The sequence below is a fragment of the Adelges cooleyi genome, unplaced genomic scaffold, assembly GCF_023614345.1.
Source record: "Adelges cooleyi isolate 19-005CV unplaced genomic scaffold, UGA_ACOO_1.1 ACOO_flye_CR_arks_rails_tigmint_CR_PRNA_461, whole genome shotgun sequence".
In the NCBI taxonomy this organism is placed as follows: domain Eukaryota; kingdom Metazoa; phylum Arthropoda; class Insecta; order Hemiptera; family Adelgidae; genus Adelges; species Adelges cooleyi.
The window spans coordinates 11,618-33,847 of record NW_026096146.1 but is presented as its reverse complement, the minus strand read 5'-3'; the positions used below and the strand labels follow the sequence as shown (position 1 = coordinate 33,847).

The following is a 22,230-nucleotide window of genomic DNA, read 5'->3' as shown; positions in this document are numbered from 1 at the left end:
AGACTTTTGCACACGTCACCCGTATGGACTGTTAACCAGAGAAAATCGTACAGGTCTTGTCCGTAAGCGCATCCCATTATGTAAGGGAAAATTTTCAACTTGTCGATTGCACTCGTAGCGACGACAATTCTATTGGTTATTATATAACGTTTAAACAGCCAGCCAAATTCGCAGTTGAGCGCATTGAACCGCATTCCACTCCAGTGTTCGTCTTTGAAAATATACTCCACATGATTGGTCAGGTCAACAGAGAGTGCTCCGTTACTGCTCGTCTCGTGTTTTGTGCATACAACGATTGACGCCACGATTAACTTAACGATCAATGGTTGTTTTCCCATGTTCAACCGCGTAGACACCAGAATTTTTACTCGACAAAGCGAATACGACCTACCTGTTTATTCTACAACAAAAACCAAAAATGTTTAAATCAGGCACATTGGTTCCACGTAGTGGCTAATCGTACTCCTCTCTGTAACAAACTGACACGCACACATTGTTTGCCTACCACGTTTGTTTTAATTTAAAAGCCATAAAGTAAACATCAACATATTTTATAATGCCACGAATCAAATATACGCACACGTCGCGCTCGGAAATGTACACAAGAAACACATTAATTTTTAATATGTACCCTAGATATAAATACGTTTTAATATTAAAAAATCCAAGGTAGAAATTAATCTCAAGTCGACAATATTCTTTAACACACTATTTTGGCATTTGTACACACAGATGGTTTGCTGTACTTTTTTTTTAAAAATCAGTTTTAGAATCAGCAGAAAAAACGCTTATATATATATATATATATATTGATTAATATATATATATATATAATCATAAACTGCCCGGTTAATCTGCCAGAAATCAACGTGACATTTTAAATACAATAAAAGATAGTCACGAGAGATAAACGAGGCTTTAGTCGTGTGCTTTTGCTTGATGCCTTTTGAGACTATCTTGGCGACTATACGATTTTTCACAGACGGAGCATTCATATCGTACCCTATCCATATGAATACGTTCATGAGTTTTGAGGTTAGATTGTAGACCGAATGTTTTTTCGCAGATGTCGCATGTAAAGAGATTCTCGCCGGTATGCATCTTTTGATGAGTCTTAAGGTAACAATGTCGAGTGAATGTTTTTTCACAGACATCGCACGTGAAGGGTTTTTTGCCGGTATGTATACGCGTATGTCTCTTGAAATCAGACTGGTAACCAAATGTTTTCTCACAGACATCGCATTTATAAGGTTTCACTCCGGTGTGTACCCTTTCGTGAATTTTTAAGTTATTTAGTAGACTGAATGTTTTTGCACACACATTGCATTTGAACGGTTTCTTGCCGGTATGTATCATTTCATGAGTTTTAAGGTTACACTGTTGACTGAATGTTTTTTCACAGACACTGCAACTAAAGAGCTTCTCGCCGGTATGTGTGCTTTCATGAGCTCGGAGGGAACTCTGGTAAAAAAAGGTTTTTTCGCAGATATCGCATTTATAGATCTTCTTGCCGGTGTGTGTTCTTTCATGAGTTCTGAGGGACGTCTGGTAAAAAAATGTTTTTTTACAGATATCGCAATTAAAGGGGTTTTCGCCGGTATGTGTCCTTCTGTGAATTTTGAGGGAAGACTGATCACCAAATGTTTTTTTACAGACATTACATTTAAATGGCTTTTCACCGGTATGTTTCCTTTCATGAGTCTTAAGATGATACAGTAGACTGAATGTTTTTTCACAAACATCGCATTTAAAGGGTTTTACGTCCGTATGAATAATACGACAATGTCTTCTCAAGCTTGATATGGACGAAACACTTTTTAAACAAATACCACAATTAAATAGGCCATCTTTGTTTTGAGTATACCCTATGGTTCTGCTGTTTCCGTGATTGACTTTATTTTTTCGAGGAGCTTTCTTTGCTTTCGATATATTGGAATGTGATTTAATGAAATGCCGGATTATACTGCTTTTAGTTGCAAACCTTCTTTGACATGTATTGCAGTCGAACTGACGTATTTTGCCTATATTTTTTTCTGATTTTTTGTTTTTAGTTTCAATAATATTGCAATTCACGGTGTTTGTATTTTTTGAGGAATCGGTCTCAGCACACGGAAAACTATTACTGCAACAAGTATATAACAAAATATGTTAATTTAAGTTTAATCTTTTATATTTTACACAGAAAATATTAATTTTACTGATGTGAAATGTACAATGCATCAAACAAGCATAAATTGCATAAACGGATTACTATTATTGATTTTAAACGAAAAATAATTATTTACTATTTATATCAATTTTCATTTGTGATTGTGTTGCCTCAACTTATTAAACAGAATAAAAACATGCTGGAATTGTACATTATTTAATTAGAATACTTACACGTTTCAAAACATTGATAACAAACGTCCGAATATAATAATATTTTGAATCTCAACATTTTATTCAATCTTTAGTTCATTGTTGCATTATAATTAGTACCTATTGGTTTGGTTATTTTAATTATAGTCCATATTTACGTGCATTGGGAATATTTTGAAAGGGGAAATAAATATATTTTGCATTCTTAACAAACACACCTTTGCAAAAACTAGGAATTTATCTTCTAAAAACTACAATATATAACATTAGTGCTATAATTATCAATAAATAAAGTAATAAAAGCTAATAAGTGTGATATAAAAATACAATAATGAGGTTAAAAAAGTGACATTATTGAGGTATTTGTACAAAAAGGCTTTGTATCATATTATAAAAAAAATTATAATTGCTTTGTGGTAAACAATTAACTAAATTTATACCAACGACGGGTTTATAGAGGAGGATGACATAATAACAAAAGATTAATGTTTTATTAGGATAAAATGGTTATAAAAAGAGCATTACCCATAAGTATTGTCCACTTCATTCTTTACCAAAAACTCCTCCGTTGTAGAAATTTCATTCTTTATGCACTGCACATCTAACGGTTTAGGTTCTTCAGTTTCATCATTTTCTTCTTTAATTTTCAACACATTATACCGCTTCAAAACTCTATAATTGACATTTAACATTAGTTGTATTTCTGTGTCAATATGCATAGTGGTTTAATAGGACGACTTAATAACACAATTTTAACTATTTTATTTAGTAACAAATATAGTAATAATAGTGATATAATAAAAAATAATTTAGCTTACATTATATAAAATACAAAAACCAGTAAATAGATGTCTACAAATTTTATTTTTTTTTGGTATTTTGATTTAACATTATATTGATAAGAGGTAGATGTAGTTTTAAAACAATTATTTATTATACGAAGAAGTGACTAATTCCTAATATTAGTTAAATGTCAGCGAAACGCTAGCATTGATACCAACGACAGGTTTATAGAGGAGGACGAGATAATATTAGACATAAAGTCTAATATTTAATATAATATAAGCCCTAATGACTTATAATAGTTTATAAAACAGATAAGTATGGAAGAAGGTAAAGTTAAGGGGATTAAGTTACTCAAGGAAAGTTAATGTTACTGGCTACTTCTTATAACGTCGAAAACAACTGTTTAAATTATATTATTACTGTTTTACAAAGAAATTAAGACAAAGTTAATTAAATTTTTTTTTAAATTACGGAGGGCGACAAAATTACAAAAGCTTAATTGTTAATAGTAAAAAAAAAATTCTAATAAAAAATGCCTTACTCATAAGTATTGTCGACTTCGTTCTTTATCAAATACTCTTCGATTGTAGAAATTTCATTGTTTATGAGATGTACATCTAACGGTTTAGGTTCAATGACTTCAAACCTAATTGTAATTATTTTATTTAGTAACAAATATTTGTAATAATAATGATATAATAAAGAAGACAGCTAAAGGCCTATGTTGACAAAGCTTGGATATATTTAACAAAATAAAAAACAATTTAATTTACATTATTTGAAAAATAAAAACCAACCAAGTTTCAGTGGTATATTTTGTTTTTTTTAACATTTAAAAATTTTATTTTATTTTACTTTAATTAGATAAATAACAAAATATTACAAGTATAACTTGTAGGTAAGATGATATGATGATAAAGATTTAAGCTAGATGATAGACCGTTTTACTGACTAGATTAAATTGAAGTGGCGTTGATCATTCATCACTCGACACAACTCATACCTGTGTACAATGGATAGTACCTATCTTTTAAGATGTATGAGATTTTATACTAAAATAAGTGATTGGCTTTTCTTTTATATTAATAAATTATTTAGATGTACATGATCTGTTTCCAACAGCTGAATTAAATATATTTTGGTTTTATACTGTGTTTCATTTACCAATATGTCAATATCTTGTTTTTTGTTGGATACATTATAATGCTTATCAACTCGGTAATTAACAAAACAAGTTTAAATATACAATTTTAGATTTCTGTATAATTCACCATTATAACATAAACAGTTACACTTTTTTGGAAATAAAAATTGAAATTACTCATGTATTAAATATATAACTTATCAAACAGTATTTACCAAACAATTATTTTAAAATAGTATATATTTTACTGAAAAATTTGTCTGCTCGATAACAAGTTTTAACTAAATTATAATGTTTAATATCACATAAACCCTTATGATTTTATGCATTAAGTTATTCAAGAAAAGTTCATACTTCGCTTTACTTCTTATAACGTCAAAAATAATTGTTTAAACAATATTATTATTACTAGGTATTTTAAAATAAATTAGGACATCATTAATTAATTTTTTTATAAAATTATGGAGGACATCATTACAAAAATTTAATTGTTTTGTTTTGTAAAAAAAAGTAATAAAATAGCCTTACTCATGAGTATTGTCGCCTTCATTCTTTACTATATACTCCTCTGTTGTAGAAATTTCATCGTTTTTGAGCTGCACGTCTAACGGTTTAGTCTCGATGACTTCAAACGATCCTTCAAACCTAATTTTAATTATTTTATTTAGTGTGTGGTTCCTACTATTAGTTAAATGACAGCGAAACGCTAACATTGATACCAACGACAGGTTTATAGAGAAGGACGAGATCATTAAAAAAACTTGATCGTTTTATTTAGCAAAAGAAAAGGTAATAAAAATTGCCTTACTCATAAGTATTGTCGCCTTCATTTTTTACTAAATACTCCTCTGTTGTAGAAATTTCATTGTTTTTGAGCTGTCCATCTAAAGGTTTAGTTTCAATTACTTCAAAAGAGCGTTCTTCGGTTTCATCATTCTCATGTTTAATTTTTAACACATTATACCGCTTCATAACTCTATAATGGACATTTAATGTTAGTTGTATTTCTGTACCATATATGCATAGACAAATATAGTAACAATAATGATATAATAAAGAAGACAGCTATTGTCTTTAGTTGCCGAAGCTTGAATAAAATAAAAATAAATAAAGAATAATTTAGTTGACACTGTTTGAAAAATAAAAATCGACCAAATTTTAAGCGATACACTTTGTTTTTTTTAACATTAAAACTAAATTTTAATTAACTTAAATTAGATGAATAACACAAAATTACAAGCATGACTTGTAGGTAAGAAGCGTACACGATAAAGATTAAAGTTAGACGATAGATCATTTTGCTGACTAGATTAATTTAAAGTGATGTTCATCCCGTATCACTCGACTCCGGTGTACGAAGCATAGTACCTATCTTTTAGGATACATGAGATTTTATACTTATATAAGTAAATGAGTGATTTTTTTTAAATTACAGAGGGCGACAAAATTACAAAAACTTTATTGTTTTGTTTAGTAAAAAAAAAGTAATAAAATAGCCTTACTCATAAGTATTGTCGCCTTCATTCTTTACTAAATACTCCTCTGTTGTAGAAATTTCATCGTTTTTGAACTCCACATCTAACGGTTTAGTCTCGATGACTTCAAACGATCCTTCAAAGGAGCGTTCTTCGGTTTCATCATTTTCATTTTTAATTTTCAACATATTAAACAGTTTCCCAACTCTGTAACGAACGTTTGACATAAGTTGTACATATTTTTGTGCCATACATGCATAGAGAATTATTAGTACGACTTAATTACACAATTTTTACTATTTTATTCAGTAATAAGTATAGTAATAATAATGATATAATAATGTAAAATTTAGTTTACATGATTTGAAAAATAAAAAACCAACCAAGTTTACAGTGATATATTTGGTGTCTTTTGTACAAGTATAACTTGTAGGTAAGAAGCTAACATGATAAAGATTATTGCTAGACGATAGCTCATTTGACCAACTAGATTAATTTAAAGTGGCGTCAATCCTGTTTCATTCAACCTAACTCCGAGTAAATAATAAGTATTAAATAAAAACCTATATAATAATACAAAATTAAAAGTATGACTTGTAGGTAAGACGCTAATACGATAAAGATAAAAGCTAGGCGATAGACCATTTTGACGACTTGACTAATTGAAAATGGCATTGATCCTGGGTCATTCAACGGGACTCCGAGAAAACAGTAAGTAATACAGTTTACCTGTAGATTATGATTCTATTTATTCACAAGCAGTATTCTAAGTCAATGGAAGACAGGAAACTTGGCAATAATGTTAATGATATAGAAATACAAAACAGTAGGTACTCACACAACGTAGAACCGTAAACCGCTATCCAAGGCTGCTACTAAAAACTTATAATAAATGATAAACAGGCAAGACAAAACTCAATTGTAATGCAAATTGAAACGAAATAACAAAACACGACGCAATACGTTCGGTATTTATCACAGAATTCGGTCAAGTTATTTTGATTAAATCTAATGATTCTCACGAATCGGACCCGTAGCAACAATAATGAAAACAAATTGGTCCCGTAGCGCTAAATCTAGTTTAACTAGTTATAATTCACAAAAAGAAGAGTTTACAAGAAGAAATCTCAATTATTGACAACAACCAAAGTCATAACTTGTATTTAATAATGATTGTGGTTTTAATGCTAACATTGTCTTGACAGATAGCGTGTGTTTTGTGTGTGTGTGGTAACCACTGTTATCTACATAACCGTGGTAGTGGTAGGTAAAAGTGGTGATAACGAGTGGAGGTAAACTGTAGCGCGTTTTATGAGGCAAACGGATCAAATTCCCAACACCGGTTTCAAAGCTTGTAGTAAATTTACCTTCATCGACATCTTATATAGAATGTATTAATGCGTTTACCTAAGTCTTTATCCGTTATGGAAACACCTTTCGCTAATTGTGTTAGAATACACAGGCGGATAGTTCCCACACTTGTGAAATTAATATTTAATATAATAATAAAAAAAAAAATATGTTAAAAAAAGCCAGAACAGTGGTGACGGGGAGGTCACAGGTCTACAGGAATGATTATAACTCAATGTGATAAAATTACTTTTTAATAAACGCTTTGTTGCGAATCGTTGGATAGTAAATCCAAACCAGTACAGTCCGAACCAAGCACAGTATATTAGCATAACAATAAAATTACAATAAAAAAGTATTATACGTAAGTGACTAGTAGGTAGTAAGTGAGGTAGTAAGTGAGATAATAAGACAAATATCGATAAGAGCATTGCCCCCAATGACAATTATGTTCTTATTTTTTACGAAAAGCTTGGAATTATGAAACCATTAAAGGTTTATTGTTTAACACATCGACCAATTTTTTTGGTAAAAAACCTTATACTTATAAAATTTTTCCAAACAGCCAATTTTAATTAAACTCGTAATAAAAAAGGTCGAACGAGTATAATATACAAATCATAATCTCTTATTGTTTTTTTAAAAACAGAAATATATAACAAAAATAGTCTTCTTAAATTCGACAGTTATCATGGTGGATTATGAACATATTTTAATAAAGAAAAAAAACTATATTACCTACTAATTATTTTCAATGTATAATTAATCCAAAAAAAATTAAACACAATTTAAAAGTAGCGCAATAAATTAAAAGATTTCTATTATATAATTCGTTGCATAAAAATAAATAAATATTTTAAAATTTAAGATAAATTTTAAAATGTAAACTTACATATTTTATAAATAATTTCTCTTCAAACCCAACAGTAATTATAAAAGACTACTAACATTTTATAATAAAAAAAAAAAATAGTAAGATTTTTTTCTATTATGCATGTGCAAATTATGCAATTTAAAAATTACATTATACAAATATAAAAACTAAATAATTCATGTTAAATCTAAATTAAATCGTAAGTGAAAAAAAAAAATTTCAAATAACAGATATATATTAAAAAACTATTTTAAAACTGCCAAATAGTCACGCGAGGTTTATGAGCCGTGTGCTTTTGCTTGATGTCTTTTGAGAGTATATTGGCAACGAAACGATTGTTCACAGACATCGCATATAAAAGGTTTCTTTCCGGTATGTACCCTTTCATGTCTTTTGAGGCAAGACTGATCACCAAATGTTTTTTTACAGACATTACATTTAAATGGATTTTCACCGGTATGTTTCCTTTCATGAGTCTCAAGATGATGCAGTAGACTGAATGTTTTTTGATATAGTATATTAAGAAGCAGTGACAAGCTAGTACATTAAAACATAAAGTTTCTGGCTAATATTGTAGTGTTTAATATCTGGCTTAAAACAATTCATAGGGAATGGGTACTTAAACTATTTTGAATTTATCATTTAGTTCTAATTTGAACGTACAACATATCTCTTATCTCTTATATTCTACCCTAATCTCCTACCCCTATCTCTCACCCCTATCTTCTACCCCAACCCCATCTTCATCCCCATTCCCACCCCTAACACCATCTCCTTGTGGTAACGTTTTTTTGATAACGCTTTTTTCGGTTATGTGCCAGAGCTAAGACATGGAAATGTCAAAAAACTATATTTTTAAATTCCACAGTAATTACAGTGAATTATGAACATGATTTAATAAAGTATAGAAACTAGATTAGCTATTTATTATTTTAAATGTAAAATTTATCCAAAAAAAATTTTAACACAATTTAAAAGATAAAAAATAATTTCCAATACATGATTCGTTGCATAAAAATAATTAAATATTTTAAATTTAAAATAAAATTTAAAAATGTAAACTTACATACTCTATAAACAAGTTCTCCCCAAAGCCAACAGTAATAATAAAAGACTACTAACATTTAATAGTAAAAACTAAGAATAGTAACAATTATTTTGTACTATAACGCATGTGTAAATTATGCAATTAAAAAATTACATTATACAAATATAAAACCTAAAGAATTCATGTGATCCATCGAAAACTGAAAAACGTCATTCCATTGTAAAGCAAGTGAGGTTTTGTAAAAACTCGCACTTCTGCACATGTGTTTCAAAAGTAGTACTGAATCTAAAGGTAAACACATATTTTGCAATACGTTTTTTTTAAGTATTGTTTATTTAGTTCATACCTAGGTAGGGAAACTCGAAAACAAAATTGTAGTACTAGAGAAAAATAGTTATGTGATTTGATGTACGTTTGATTCCAACTGTACGGAGTTCAGATACTGTACTCCCTTATATTGAAAAAAATGTACAAATTCAAAATGTTTTGAACATATTTTAGATAACCTTCTTAAGTTTGCATATAATAAAACAATATACACCTAATGTCAACTGATACAGGCTATATAGAATTGAATGGCCCACTTGACTTTTTCTAAAATTATAAAAAAACTACCTATGGGAAACATTTTTGGTTTTTATCATACAATGATATTATTTTCATTGCAATTTTTTTCCCTTCGGTAACAATACTTAGTGGTGACACAGGAATCTCTTATAGAAAACTGTACAATAATTGAGATATGCATGTTAAGCTATTTTTTTTCAAACATCGGTAGGGAAATAAAATTTGATTGAACTTTCAAGTTTATGACATCAATCAAAAGAGCCGTAGCCTATACAAATTTCTTTTAAAAATATGATTTCTAAAATAACCGCAATACATTTTAATGACTATATTATATTTTTTCATGAAATTTAGAGCATTTTCTAAGATTGATAATTTGATTCTTTTCATAATAATTGTGAAAAATAGTGAATTTTTTTATAAACGCAGTCGAACAATCGATGACGTTAGTTGACGGTAAACTATACTTTTGGCGATGGTCTTTTTTTTTTTTGCAACAGCTGCGATGGCTGTTACTGCAAACATAAAAAATGATACATCTTATGTGAAAATATGAGCAATGGGAAAATTGTTAAATTTGGTACTTACAATTTTTTTATGTAACTTAAAATGAGTTTTAGTAAATCGTTTCAAAACTTTCTCTATCATATTTTTCAATATTTGAACAATACTATTGCACATTAAATTTTTCTACTTCATCAGTGGAGGCAAACCGAGACCATCAGATAAGGTTTCAATTCCCGACAAATGCTTTTTAAAATAATTATACCATCATCATTTCAGACAATCAAATTAGTCTAAATAACCATTATCTTTAACACATAATGCTTAATAAATGCATTAAAAAAAAAAAAAACGCTCAACGATATACTTTTCAGTGAATTTTAAAATAATTTTTTAATACAATTTACAGCACAGCAAACATTTATTTAAAATTATAATTGTATGTATTATATGTAAATACAATATTTGAAATCATATTTTAACAATAAATAAAATATCACGTTAGCTATTTAAAAATATTTTTTAACATTATACAGTAACGTCAACAATATGAAACTAAAGAGTATATAATTGAGAAGGGGAATTTGATAACATAGGTTTTTTCCTTCTATATAATATTAAAATTGAAAAAAGGTTGATTTTAATTAATATTTATCAAGTGTATTTTAGTTATATAATCTCACTAAATTAAAATTTACCACACAAATGACTTCTTTCGAACCCACTGGTCAAGTATATGAAATGATTGCAAAATGACAAAATTTACCTTAGACAATTTGTTTTTTAAATATTCCACAAAAACTTCCGCACACAGAATACTCTCTCGTATCGGGGATCGGGGTATACTAATCTTATGGCCAATACCGTTTGCGATATCAACTAGTGTAGATTTTTGGCAATCAACTTTTTTTAGGATCACAGGTTCGTCGATTTCAAAAACGAATCTGGCATTCTCTTTTTCGTATTTAGTCAGTAATCGTAAAATCTTTCTCATTTTCCTTTCAGTTTTACAAGAAGACCGCGGTAAAGTGTCGTAAGGGAGTTCTCTAAAATCCTCCTCATCCTCCTCCTCGTTTAAATTAAGGAGTTTCATGAAATCGTCTTTCTTGTGTAATTTAAGCAAGCTAACAAAATCATTCAAATGTTGTTTGTATAATAGTGTTTCCAATTGTTCCGCTGACTGATAGTTTTTCATCGTTTTCAAATTCTTTAAAAATGCCCACCATACACGTAACATTATAGTTTTCACAATGCGCAAAAAATAATAATGGACATCATGAAGTGAATGGATCCAATCGGAAAGCGATGACGCAGGATTCTTAGCTGCATTTATCGAACTATTTAATTCACTTAGAAGAAACCGACTGCCGTGTAAACCTCCAAAACTCGTAACCAAAGTATGTATAAATACAGTGTCTTTCACCACGTTATTGATATATAAGGTTGAATCAATATCCAGATTAAAGTTGTGTTTGCTTTCAGACATCGTGCTGAGATATGTACATGCTTCTGTTACCTTTTCAAATGCTGAATTTGGGTGTAAGCTATTTAGTTCGGCATCGTATGAATCATAAATATAGGTTTTAGGCCACAAATATTTAGAATGTTCCATTTGGCGTTTAAAATGCGTCATCATGTAACCGGTAAGATTATTCATTTCTTTTTTTGCGTCACGCATTGCGAACATTTTCATTTTTTTCGTGTAAAGGAAAAACATCCAAAAAGTGTACGGAAATCTCCTTAACGGGAAACCACTATTAACTATAGAGTTCAGCATGTGCTGAGCCCAATTTGGGCATGCATTGTCAACCTGTTTACATAATTCCACATTCGCGTAGTTTTCTGAAGTCATTAACTTCATAAAAACTAAAGCATCGTACGTATAATTATAATCAAGTTCTTCTAAAATTCGATTTAAAATATCTCTTACTTTATCAAGTCTGTCAATTAGTATCGTTATATTTATTTGGGCACTTGCGAAACTTCCTCGGTTGAGCGCTTGAAGATAATTATATTCGTCTAATAATTTTAGTTTATATAAGTATATCTCGCTGCTTGTGGGTTTTGCACTCGGTGACCCGGAATCAAATTCATCATTTAATATTTTATTGTATAAATCTATCTCGTTGTCTGTGGGTGCAACACTCGTTGATCCAGTTTCATATCTGTCGAGTAATGTTTGTTTAAGCGAGTCCTTGTCGTCGAATGTGTGTACTGCACTCGATAATCCAACGATTACCAGAATCGTGATCATCCAAATAGTAGTACTATTGCATGCCATTTTCGAATGTATTAAACGTACTAAAGTTAGTTTTTATTTTACGGCTCTTATTTTCAGCTGTCTAATGTAAACAGAACAGTATTTGTCAGGCTGTGTTATCGTATAGCTTACGCCGAAAATGAAAAACGTCTTGTTTGTATATTAATATTTACTAAATGAAAAAAAACTGAACTTGAGATTAGATTTGTTATATGTACAACTTTTTTTGTTCAAAAAATCCTATTTTAGCGAAATTTCTTAGCTTTATTAGTAGCTGAAAAGGTTGGATATTAAAACGATATAATGATGATTTTTTTTTTATAGCTTGGTGACTGAGGAATAGTTTATCGGTAATTTAGTTAAAGGCTGTTTTCTCTTTTTTTTTTTTGTATTAATGATACCGCCCTTTTTAATGATTATGAAAAACATACCACTTCTCGATTAATTTAAAAAACACAATTGGTCATTAAAGTTAAAACTATATTAAAATAATATAATAATAATAAAGATGTACACAAACTACCCGGTTAGATATGAACTACAAAGACATTAAGATACTATTGAACATGAATTCAACGAACCCCTTCAGAAATCTTTCAATACTTCTAAAGTTACCCCTGTGGAAACCCATAATCCACCCAAAACCCTTAATCTTACCGAAGAGAAAAACGCAAAAGGTTGCGTATAATTTAAACAAAAACACCTAAAATCTTAAAATTTTTTTTTATCAAACTACAAACACGGTTTACCAGATATGAGAAACGAACAGACGCTAATAACTGTCGGTTGGTAACGTCGACCGGTGTTAGGTTAGGTCCTAACGGTCGGTATCATAATATTGTGTTTTTTACATGATATTACAGACTACTAAATCGTATATCTGAATACAGTAGACACAAGATTTATTCTGGAAAAAAACTGATCCGTCTACTTATTAAAAAACTTAATCGTTCGGACACGGCAAAACCACCGTGGTTATCTCGTTATTTTATCGCCCGCGGCCGACCGTACCGAAGGTCAACTATGAGTATATTATGTCCAATTACCTGCAAAATTATGAAGAGGATTGTTGTTTATTGGATCCAGATTAAGTGTTGGTTCTTATGCAGTCTACCGCTCCAAAATGTATTTTATATTACACAATTTTTTTTAAAGGAACACTAATGTTTTGCATATTGTTATACTGTTATTCATTTAAAGAGATTCACGCTTTAAATTTTCCATTAGTAGATAATCCACTTCGTGCTAATTTTTATTTTTTAGTTTATCAACTTGCAGCTCTGATTTTGTGTAAAATAATTCATTGTATGAACATCTCCGTCGCCTCGTTGCTGTGATTTCATTATGCCTACATTTCTACTGTACTAGGCCTCTCGGATAAAATCACTTTCAAATTACGCTTTGATGCTTTTATTTTGTAATTTTATCGGTCACACTGTGCTTGGTTTGGACTGTACTGGCTTAAAAATACTAACTACCGATTTGCATCGAAGCGTTTCTTCGAAAGTGATTTTATCACTTTTAGATATAAAAATTATTGTACACCCGTGACCTCTCCGTCCCCACTATGCCCCGACCCCGCTGTACTGGTTTTTTTAATACACTAATATAATAGTAGAACAATGAATAACACATAATAACATAGAATAAAATAATAATAAAAACCCTTAACCATAAAAATTATATACTCTCCACGAATACGTCGTATTTCGGCAACAATGTTGTCATCTTCAGCGCTCACGACAGACTCTTAGTTATTAAAGTACCACGATATTTTCTATAAAGTATAGATAGTAAATAATACAAAGAAGTTACATGTTTATAATTGTAAATTTGTTACAATAAATAAATTTCAATAATTAACTTGAAATACACATCTTTATAGACATTTTATAATAAAGATGTAAAAAAAACGTTGGAATCAGAATTAAAAGCAAATAGTCGGAATAGATTAGATAATAGAATACAAATTTTACTTATACAGTGAATATTATTTTTATTGCGAGTAAGGTATATGTAATGGACATTTATATATTTCGTAGGTAACAAAATATGTTATTTGGAATTTATTGTTGTTAGAAAAATCTAAAGGTTCAAACACAATTAAGATAAACATATGAAGATGACAATTTTACAATATACATACAAATATACACAAATTAGTAAGTAAATTTATTTTCAGAATGTCACACGTATCTGCAGTATCTTGCAGTTTGGGTGTTACCAATATGATTTGTTGTTTATTGAAAATAAGTTGTTTTTTTTAACGTATTCTGTTTTGTTAACAAAATAAAAAATACTTAATACAATTTTAAAACTGGGACCCACACATTTCTGGCTACGTTATTGGATACGACATAGGTGTTATAGATATTATTTTATTTTATTCAATTTTATGACTTTTATTTTTAATAATTCCTGTAGACCTGTGACCTACCCGTCCCCTCTATGCCCCGACCCCACTGTACTGGTTTTTTATATTATTACTTTTCATAATTTTGTGACAATTATTCATCAATAATAATAAACACGTAACCACTGTATCATCTTGATTACAAATTATCTTTATCGAACCAATGCACGGTCGTATATGGAATCTGCTTGCCGAAGACATAATATATACACATTTCATTCTAAATATAAAAATATGAAAACCAATATTGTGCAAATGATCCGTTATGAAATCCACGGAATAATGCAATTGGCCTACATATACAAATCGTAGAGGGTAGGTATTGCAACTGCATTTCCAATGCGAGGTTGATGTTCATAATCATTCTATAACACTTCTTGACTTGAAAATATTTTTACTATTTCTATTTTTATTTTTCCATACTTTTTAAGATAATTAAATATTTTATTAACAACCATTTATTTTAGTTTTAATTTAATAACTGTTTGAGATATTGAACACTTTATATGTAATATTGTTATTCATTATGTTTTATTATATTTGATAATATTACACATTTATTCATCATTATAGTATTATTCATAATTTATATTTATTATATACGTCGAAATTAACAAATCAAAAATTAATTATTAAATAGAATTTTTTTCTATTGAATTACAATGTAAAATTTGGTAGGTATACCTTAAGAGTTATAACACAAAAACATGACATACTTAATGGATTTTATTAAAATGTTTAAACTGGTTACAATTTTTGTATGGCAAGAACAATTATTATCCCGTCTGTTTCTCCGTTTAATTAATTTTCTGGTGACTGGATGAACTTCCATCTGTTTCGGGAGGAATAGAAAAAGTAACTTTTTTGTTGGGTGACTTGTATTGAAAACCAATTTTTTCCGTAAGTTCGTTTACGGAGTTAATGGTAGAAATCAATTTGTCCACGTATAAATCATAAAGGAGATTCGGTTTATCGTTTGATTTGGGACGTTTATCTTTCCTCTGTATCTCCTCTTCACCGATGACAGAGTATGACGGTTGACAGCTGTCATTCCATTGGATTACTAAGCGCGTAGCTAAACTTTCGATATCTTTGTATAAATTTTCGGGCGCCGTTTCTGTGAGATCGCGTTGTTGTCCCTTAAACATTTCATGAATCTGCAGCAGAATTTTGTAATAACCGTTGTCGACGACAGTCCTTTTGTGTAATTTGTTAACATGATCATTCATGGCAAACAATTTATACGCAATAATTGCGCCTCTTTTGAGACTATAATAAAGTTTTTCCCAACAATCTACTGCGTTACTGTCACCGTGACTTAACAATTCGCCGCACTGTTGTACTGTGTAGGTCGATATCCAGAGAAAGTCGATCAATGGTTTTCCGTAGCCGCACTCCATTAATAAAGCGATTGATTTCAGCTTGTTGATTAACGAGATAGTAGCCATGGACCATAATTGATTTTTATCCCTCACTTCTCCCACGCGTGTTTTCGTCTTGATGGGTGGTGATATTATGCTAACGAACCACGTCATCTGATCCCAGTGTTTCGCTTGCCAAAAATGGTCGATTTCGTCCAACTTGGTGTCGCTTGTACAGTTTTCTATGCAAATCAAGACTAATGCAAATAAAATCTGCACGATAAGACTTTTTCCCATGATGATTCCCGTATAGATTATTAAGATTTTGTTACAAAAAAAAAATCGAACGTGACCAACTTTGTCTGTAGCAAAACTAAAATGTCTGAATTTATTAGATATCTGTTGTGTACGAGTATTAGAAACAAATACTCTTTGCAAAAACCAACCGACACGAATTCAATATATGTGCCTAAGATATATTCTATTAAATATAAACATATTATTCGTCCAACTAACTGAATTTTCTGTATTTTAACACCTGCACACGTGTCTTCACGGTTAACTTTGTTCGTTGTGTCGATTTACACGCGTATTACAGTTTTTTTAGCAAACAATTTATTTCTTGCATGTTTTATTCGGAATAAAAATTGTATTATGTGCCTAAGATATATTCTATTAAATATCAAGAAATAATTTGTCCACCCAACTGAATTTTCTGTATTTTAACGAATTCATCATGTGCCTAAGATATATTCTATTAAATATCAAGAAATAATTTGTCCACCTAACTGAATTTTCTGTATTTTAACACCTGCACACGTGTCTTCACTGTTAACTTTGTTCGTTGTGTCGATTTACAGGCATATTACAGTTTTTTTAGCGAACAATTTATTTCTTGCATGTTTTATTTAGAACCTAAATTGTATTTAAATATTTAAAATTTAATTTTAGCAATGACGAAATTATCTTGACTAAACCATCACATGATGATCATGATCATCTTGTTATTTTCTTCTGCATTTTTTCAAGCATATTACGGCCAACGCAAAAAAAATCTTACCGACGAAATGTTTTCTCATGCTAAACCGTTAATAACTTTAAATGTTTTACTCGATAAAACTAATATGACCAGCGTGTAGTCTTTAGCAAAAATTAAAACATCTAAATTTGTTAGATATCTGTTGTATAGTAGTCGCAAATATTCGTCGCAAAAACCAACCGACATGCATTATTTGCTTAAGACATATATAAATAAATATATTTTTAATTAAAACAATCTGTGCATATACGAGTATATTTACATTAAGTTTGGTTTTCGTATAATTATTTACATGGCTTGAATTGGCGTGTGAGAAAGCCATCCATTGGTAACACCTTAAGACACTAATATGTAAAGACACTAAAGCATATTCTTCTTTCCAACGAAAATCTGACTAAATTAGACTTAATTTTTATTTTTTATTTATATTATATGATATTTTATAAATTAGATTCTCCCGATGGAAGTGATGCGCACCGTACCTATATCAAGCTCTTTATAAATCCGTATTGTAGTCTGGTTGATTAGTCTGTAGGGGCAAGGGGTGAGCTGTTAACGCACTACGACCTCTGTAGGTTCAGCAAGATACAGCCGTTCGAATATGTTCGAATAAAAAATAAATTCAACGTCTACAAATTATAAAACGCTTAAAGTCATACCTGTTAGATTTCTATAAAAGCAATTTGCCATAATAAATGCATCAAAACTATTAACTCGAATTAAATATTATTTAATTGAATCTCTACTATTTGAGGTTGTGTCTTTTTCGTCTATAAAAAAGTGTAAAATACAAATTTTAATTAACTTAAGAAAATCCTTAAGGAAAAAATTAATTCAAATGAACAAATTGTTATAACCTCTTAAACTTCTTTAAAATATGATAGATTATTGAAATTGAATGGTTTCTTTTTAATGAAGCAACAAAAGATTTTTTTTTTATGATTCTAATCTTTATATAAAAATGGGGATTTTATTATTTGTAACAAATTCATGGTATCGCATAAAACGGCCAGCTATTTTTTAAATGACTTCAGTATGTAAAATATAATACAAAATCACATAAAGCGAATATAATATAAGAAACATCTAAATGTCGTTTAGAACTCAAGCGAATATTAAATGTGTATACAGGGTGATTCTTGTCTAAATCACTATTATACGAAAATGTTCGGTTTAAAATTCGAAGGCCACACAAAATAATTTTAGAGCAGCTTTTTACTAAACCAAATGTTCAATTTTTTTTTTTACGTATACAACATAATAGTTTACAATAGCTGTAGCAAGTTTAAGTATCTGTCGGATATTCTACAAACAATATATATATATATATATATATATATATATATATATATCATAAGAAAAAAAATGTTTGCAAGGCAACTCCTATATTTTTCGAGATATTCTGTTAAGAAATAATTATTTTCAAAACAGAAATGTTAAAAACACAGTCTGTTTCAAAGATGTCAACATTTAAAGTTAAAGTTAGTGCCCTGTTTAGAAATAGTTATATGTATATTCAAATTAGATAATTGGGTTTAGCTTTCATAAAATGTGTAATACTATATTTGACCTATTATTGTTAGGAAAAAACATGCACATTTAACTAATAATTGCATTAATTGCGCTTTGGAATTTTAGTTGAAAAAACCCAGTACAGTGGGGTAAGGGCATAGTAAGGGCGGGTAGGTCACAGGTTAACAGGAATTTTTTAGTCTGAAAGTGATAAAATCACTTACGAATAAACGCTTCGATGCAAATCAGTAGTTAGTATTTTCAAGCCAGTACAGTCCAAACCATGCACAGTGTAAACCAGCAAAGTTAGAAAATATTAAATTGAGGTGCTGTATTTACAAATATGCATCAAAGCGTTAATTTCAAAGTGATTTTATCCGAGAGGACTAGTACGGTAGAGTATAGGCATTATGGAATCAAAGTATAGAGGAGACGGAGAGGTCACAGGTCTACAGGAATTATTATAAAAGTCATAAAATTGAATACAATGTCTATGTTTGTGATTGTGCTAGAATATGTAGGCCCCACGCTTGTAAAATGAATATTTAATATAATAATAACAAAAAAAAATTGGGGTTTAAGAAAGCCAGTACGCGATAAAAACACTTTTAAACGAACGCTTTGATAAACAAAAAATGAAAATACTTTCTGAAAAAGTTTCCACATGAATTGATGTTAATCAAGGAAAACGTTTGGTTAAATTAAAAAACAGTCATTGCATTCTGTCAGACAACAAACAAATGTATAGGTAATATCGAAGCAGTATAAATGTATATTCATTTAAGTAAAAACGTTGACTATTAACTTTGTATTCGATTTATTTTAATATTAAATTTATGACTTAAACTGTACACTGCTTAAACATACAATTACTACACACGAGTGTATTGGTGTTGATCCACTGTTGATGAAAACATAATATGTACTTAAATAAAAAGAGAATATAAATACAATATATTCTCGGCTTCGCAACAAAGCTAAAAAAAGTATTATTGAAATCAACAGTTATGATAGTAGACTAATAGCATATTCAGGGGCGTATTTATGGGGGGGAGGGGCTGAGGGGGCTTCAGCCCCCCCGAAATTTCAGGACATTTTTTTTAAGTCTGCCTAAGCGGCATGAGCTTATACCCTTTATCTATAGGATATAAATATTGTAGAAGTTCAGTATAGTTGTTTTAAAAATAATAAATTGCTATTTATGATTTTATTTTTATAACACAACGACTGATGTTGTTATTATTATATTTTGGGCGGCTGATTTACGGGCGCCAATTGTCTTCAGTCTTGTGGCAAAGCGTAGGAGTGATCATCGTCATATTATTTCGGTTTATTTCGCGATACATGCAGTGTACACTACTATTGTAGAGCTATTATAAATAAATACAAACAATTAAACATAAGTAGTATATTTTATATTGGGGAAAAAATGTCAACGATAAAAAAAAAATATTGCTATAGCCTGTATACACATATACCTACTTATATCAATAACAAATCGAACTAATCGCAGATGTTATAGAAATAATAGAATAATATTTATGTTATATAAAAATAAAGCAAAAACGAAATGTTTTTATTTGTTTTTTGTATGGTATGTTAAGAATTGGGGGGTTTGGCTTGCCAAGAAATATTATCGAATTCATAGTATATTTTACTAATAACGTGTGTATAAAGATATGTACCCAAAAGCATTATACACACACTGTGTAGCTCATTCATTAAATCTTTGCTTATCAGATGCGTCTAAATCTCTAGATATTCGAAATGCTTTTGGTATAATAAGTGAATGTTGTTCATTTTTGAACTGGTCGGCAAAACGAACTACAGTCCTTAAAAATAAAATACTAGAAATCAAACCAAATTCACAATCCACTAAATTAAAATCTTTATGTGAAACTCGATGGGTATTACGCCATGAAGTAGTTATGCTTTTTAAAGAATTTTTAGAACCCATTCTTGCTGCATCAGAACAACTGCAGAATGAATGTTCTGGAACGGATTCTTCAATAAGGACTAATAGTCTTTTACATTGTATTTGTAATTTTAATTTTTTAATATCTGTTTGCGTATCTAGTAAATTATTAAGTTATACTTATAATTTATCTAAATATTTACAAAGTAAAAATATCGATCTTTTTAACGCTCTTAAACAAGTTACCCAGGTGGTTTCTGTGTTGAATTCCACAAGAGAAAACGTTGATTTAAAATTTAACGATATTTATAAAGACGCCCAAGATATTGCTATAAAGTTAAATGTTGAACCAAAAATACCTCGAACATGCAGCAATCAAAAAAATAGAAGCAATGTCCCGTTTAATAATATTGAAGATTTTTACAAAAAAACTATTTTTATACCGTAACTGGACGATTTAATAATGGCATTAAATAAAAGATTTTTACCTCATAATGAAACTATAATTTCATTACAATTTGTCTTACCTCGTATCATAGTTGAAAAACAATTTTTTAATTTAAAAAAAGCTGTCGAATTTTATAAAAGTGATTTACCTGGGCTAAACGACATTATAGAAGCAGATTATGAAATTTGGCAGGCTAAATGGAAAAATATTGAAGAAAACTTAAGACCTGCAACTGCTATAGAAGCTCTAAGAGCCTGTGATCGTTTAATGTACCCTAACATATTTGAATTACTAAAAATACTAGCTATAATTCCAGTATCCACCGCTACGGCTGAACGCAGCTTTTCGACTATTAAAAGACTTAAAACATATTTAAAAAATACAACTTCTGAGTCCAGACTAGTAGGACTAGCATTTTTATCCATTCACCGAGACATTGATGTAAATGATGATATGGTATTAGACAAATTTGCCAACAGTGGTAAAGAGAGAAATTTGAATTTAATATAATTTGTTTTACTATTATTATAATTAGTATTAATAAGTATTAATAAGAATTATAATTTCTATTTTATTATATAATATTTTATAAGACTTGAGATTTTGTAACTAATAATAATTATATCAGAATTATAATATTAATATTTTACACTTAATTTCGAAGTCTTGTTTTTAATAGGTTGAGAAATGGGTAAGTTTGGCCAAATTTTTAAGGTTCATTTCTGGATCAGAATTTAGAAATAACTCTTTACACAGCTCTTTTACTCAATGCCTTAGCCCCCCTTCCCCCCAAAAAAAATATCTAAATACGCCCCCGTATTTTAATATATTATAATACCCATAGCACCTACCTATTGTTTTCCATGCGTAAGTAATGCAACAAAAAATAAATACAATATATAAGTAGTACAATGAATCAGATAAACCGTCATACAAAGGAAAAAAGGAAAATTTAAAATAACAAAATAATTAAAAGATAAAAAATTTCCATAAACAATATATGTCGGATTTCAATAAAAGTGTTTAATTAATAGTCAAATTTAAAATATAAACTTACATATTTTTTAAATAATTTCTATTCAAAGCCAACAGTAATTATAAAAGACTACTAACATTTTATAATACAAAACAAGAATAGTAACAACATTTTTTACTATAATGCATGTGTAATTT

At 29.5% G+C, this 22,230-nt stretch overlaps 2 protein-coding genes across 3 annotated transcripts; one reads left to right on the top strand and one right to left on the bottom strand.

Annotated features, from left to right (window-relative positions):
* Window positions 1–823: 823 nt before the first annotated feature.
* Window positions 824–6,910, bottom strand: LOC126842244 (zinc finger protein 761-like). Of its 2 annotated transcripts, XM_050579131.1 has the most exons (7): window positions 6,605–6,910; window positions 5,794–5,973; window positions 5,100–5,267; window positions 4,820–4,936; window positions 3,689–3,793; window positions 2,887–3,033; window positions 824–2,122 (listed from the first exon to the last, which is right to left on the bottom strand). In XM_050579131.1, exons 2-7 carry the CDS (start codon window positions 5,952–5,954, stop codon window positions 919–921), a joined length of 1,902 nt encoding a protein of 633 aa, XP_050435088.1. In that variant the 5' UTR covers window positions 5,955–5,973; window positions 6,605–6,910; the 3' UTR covers window positions 824–918. The 2 variants fall into 2 exon arrangements, with proteins under 2 accessions (XP_050435088.1, XP_050435089.1); XM_050579132.1 differs by lacking the exon at window positions 5,100–5,267.
* A 13,463-nt stretch (window positions 6,911–20,373) lies between these two features.
* On the top strand, window positions 20,374–21,567 carry LOC126842243 (52 kDa repressor of the inhibitor of the protein kinase-like). The gene is given in 2 exon segments (XM_050579130.1): window positions 20,374–20,683; window positions 20,924–21,567. Coding segments are annotated over 2 exon segments (954 nt in total).
* The last annotated feature ends 663 nt before the right edge of the window (window positions 21,568–22,230 follow it).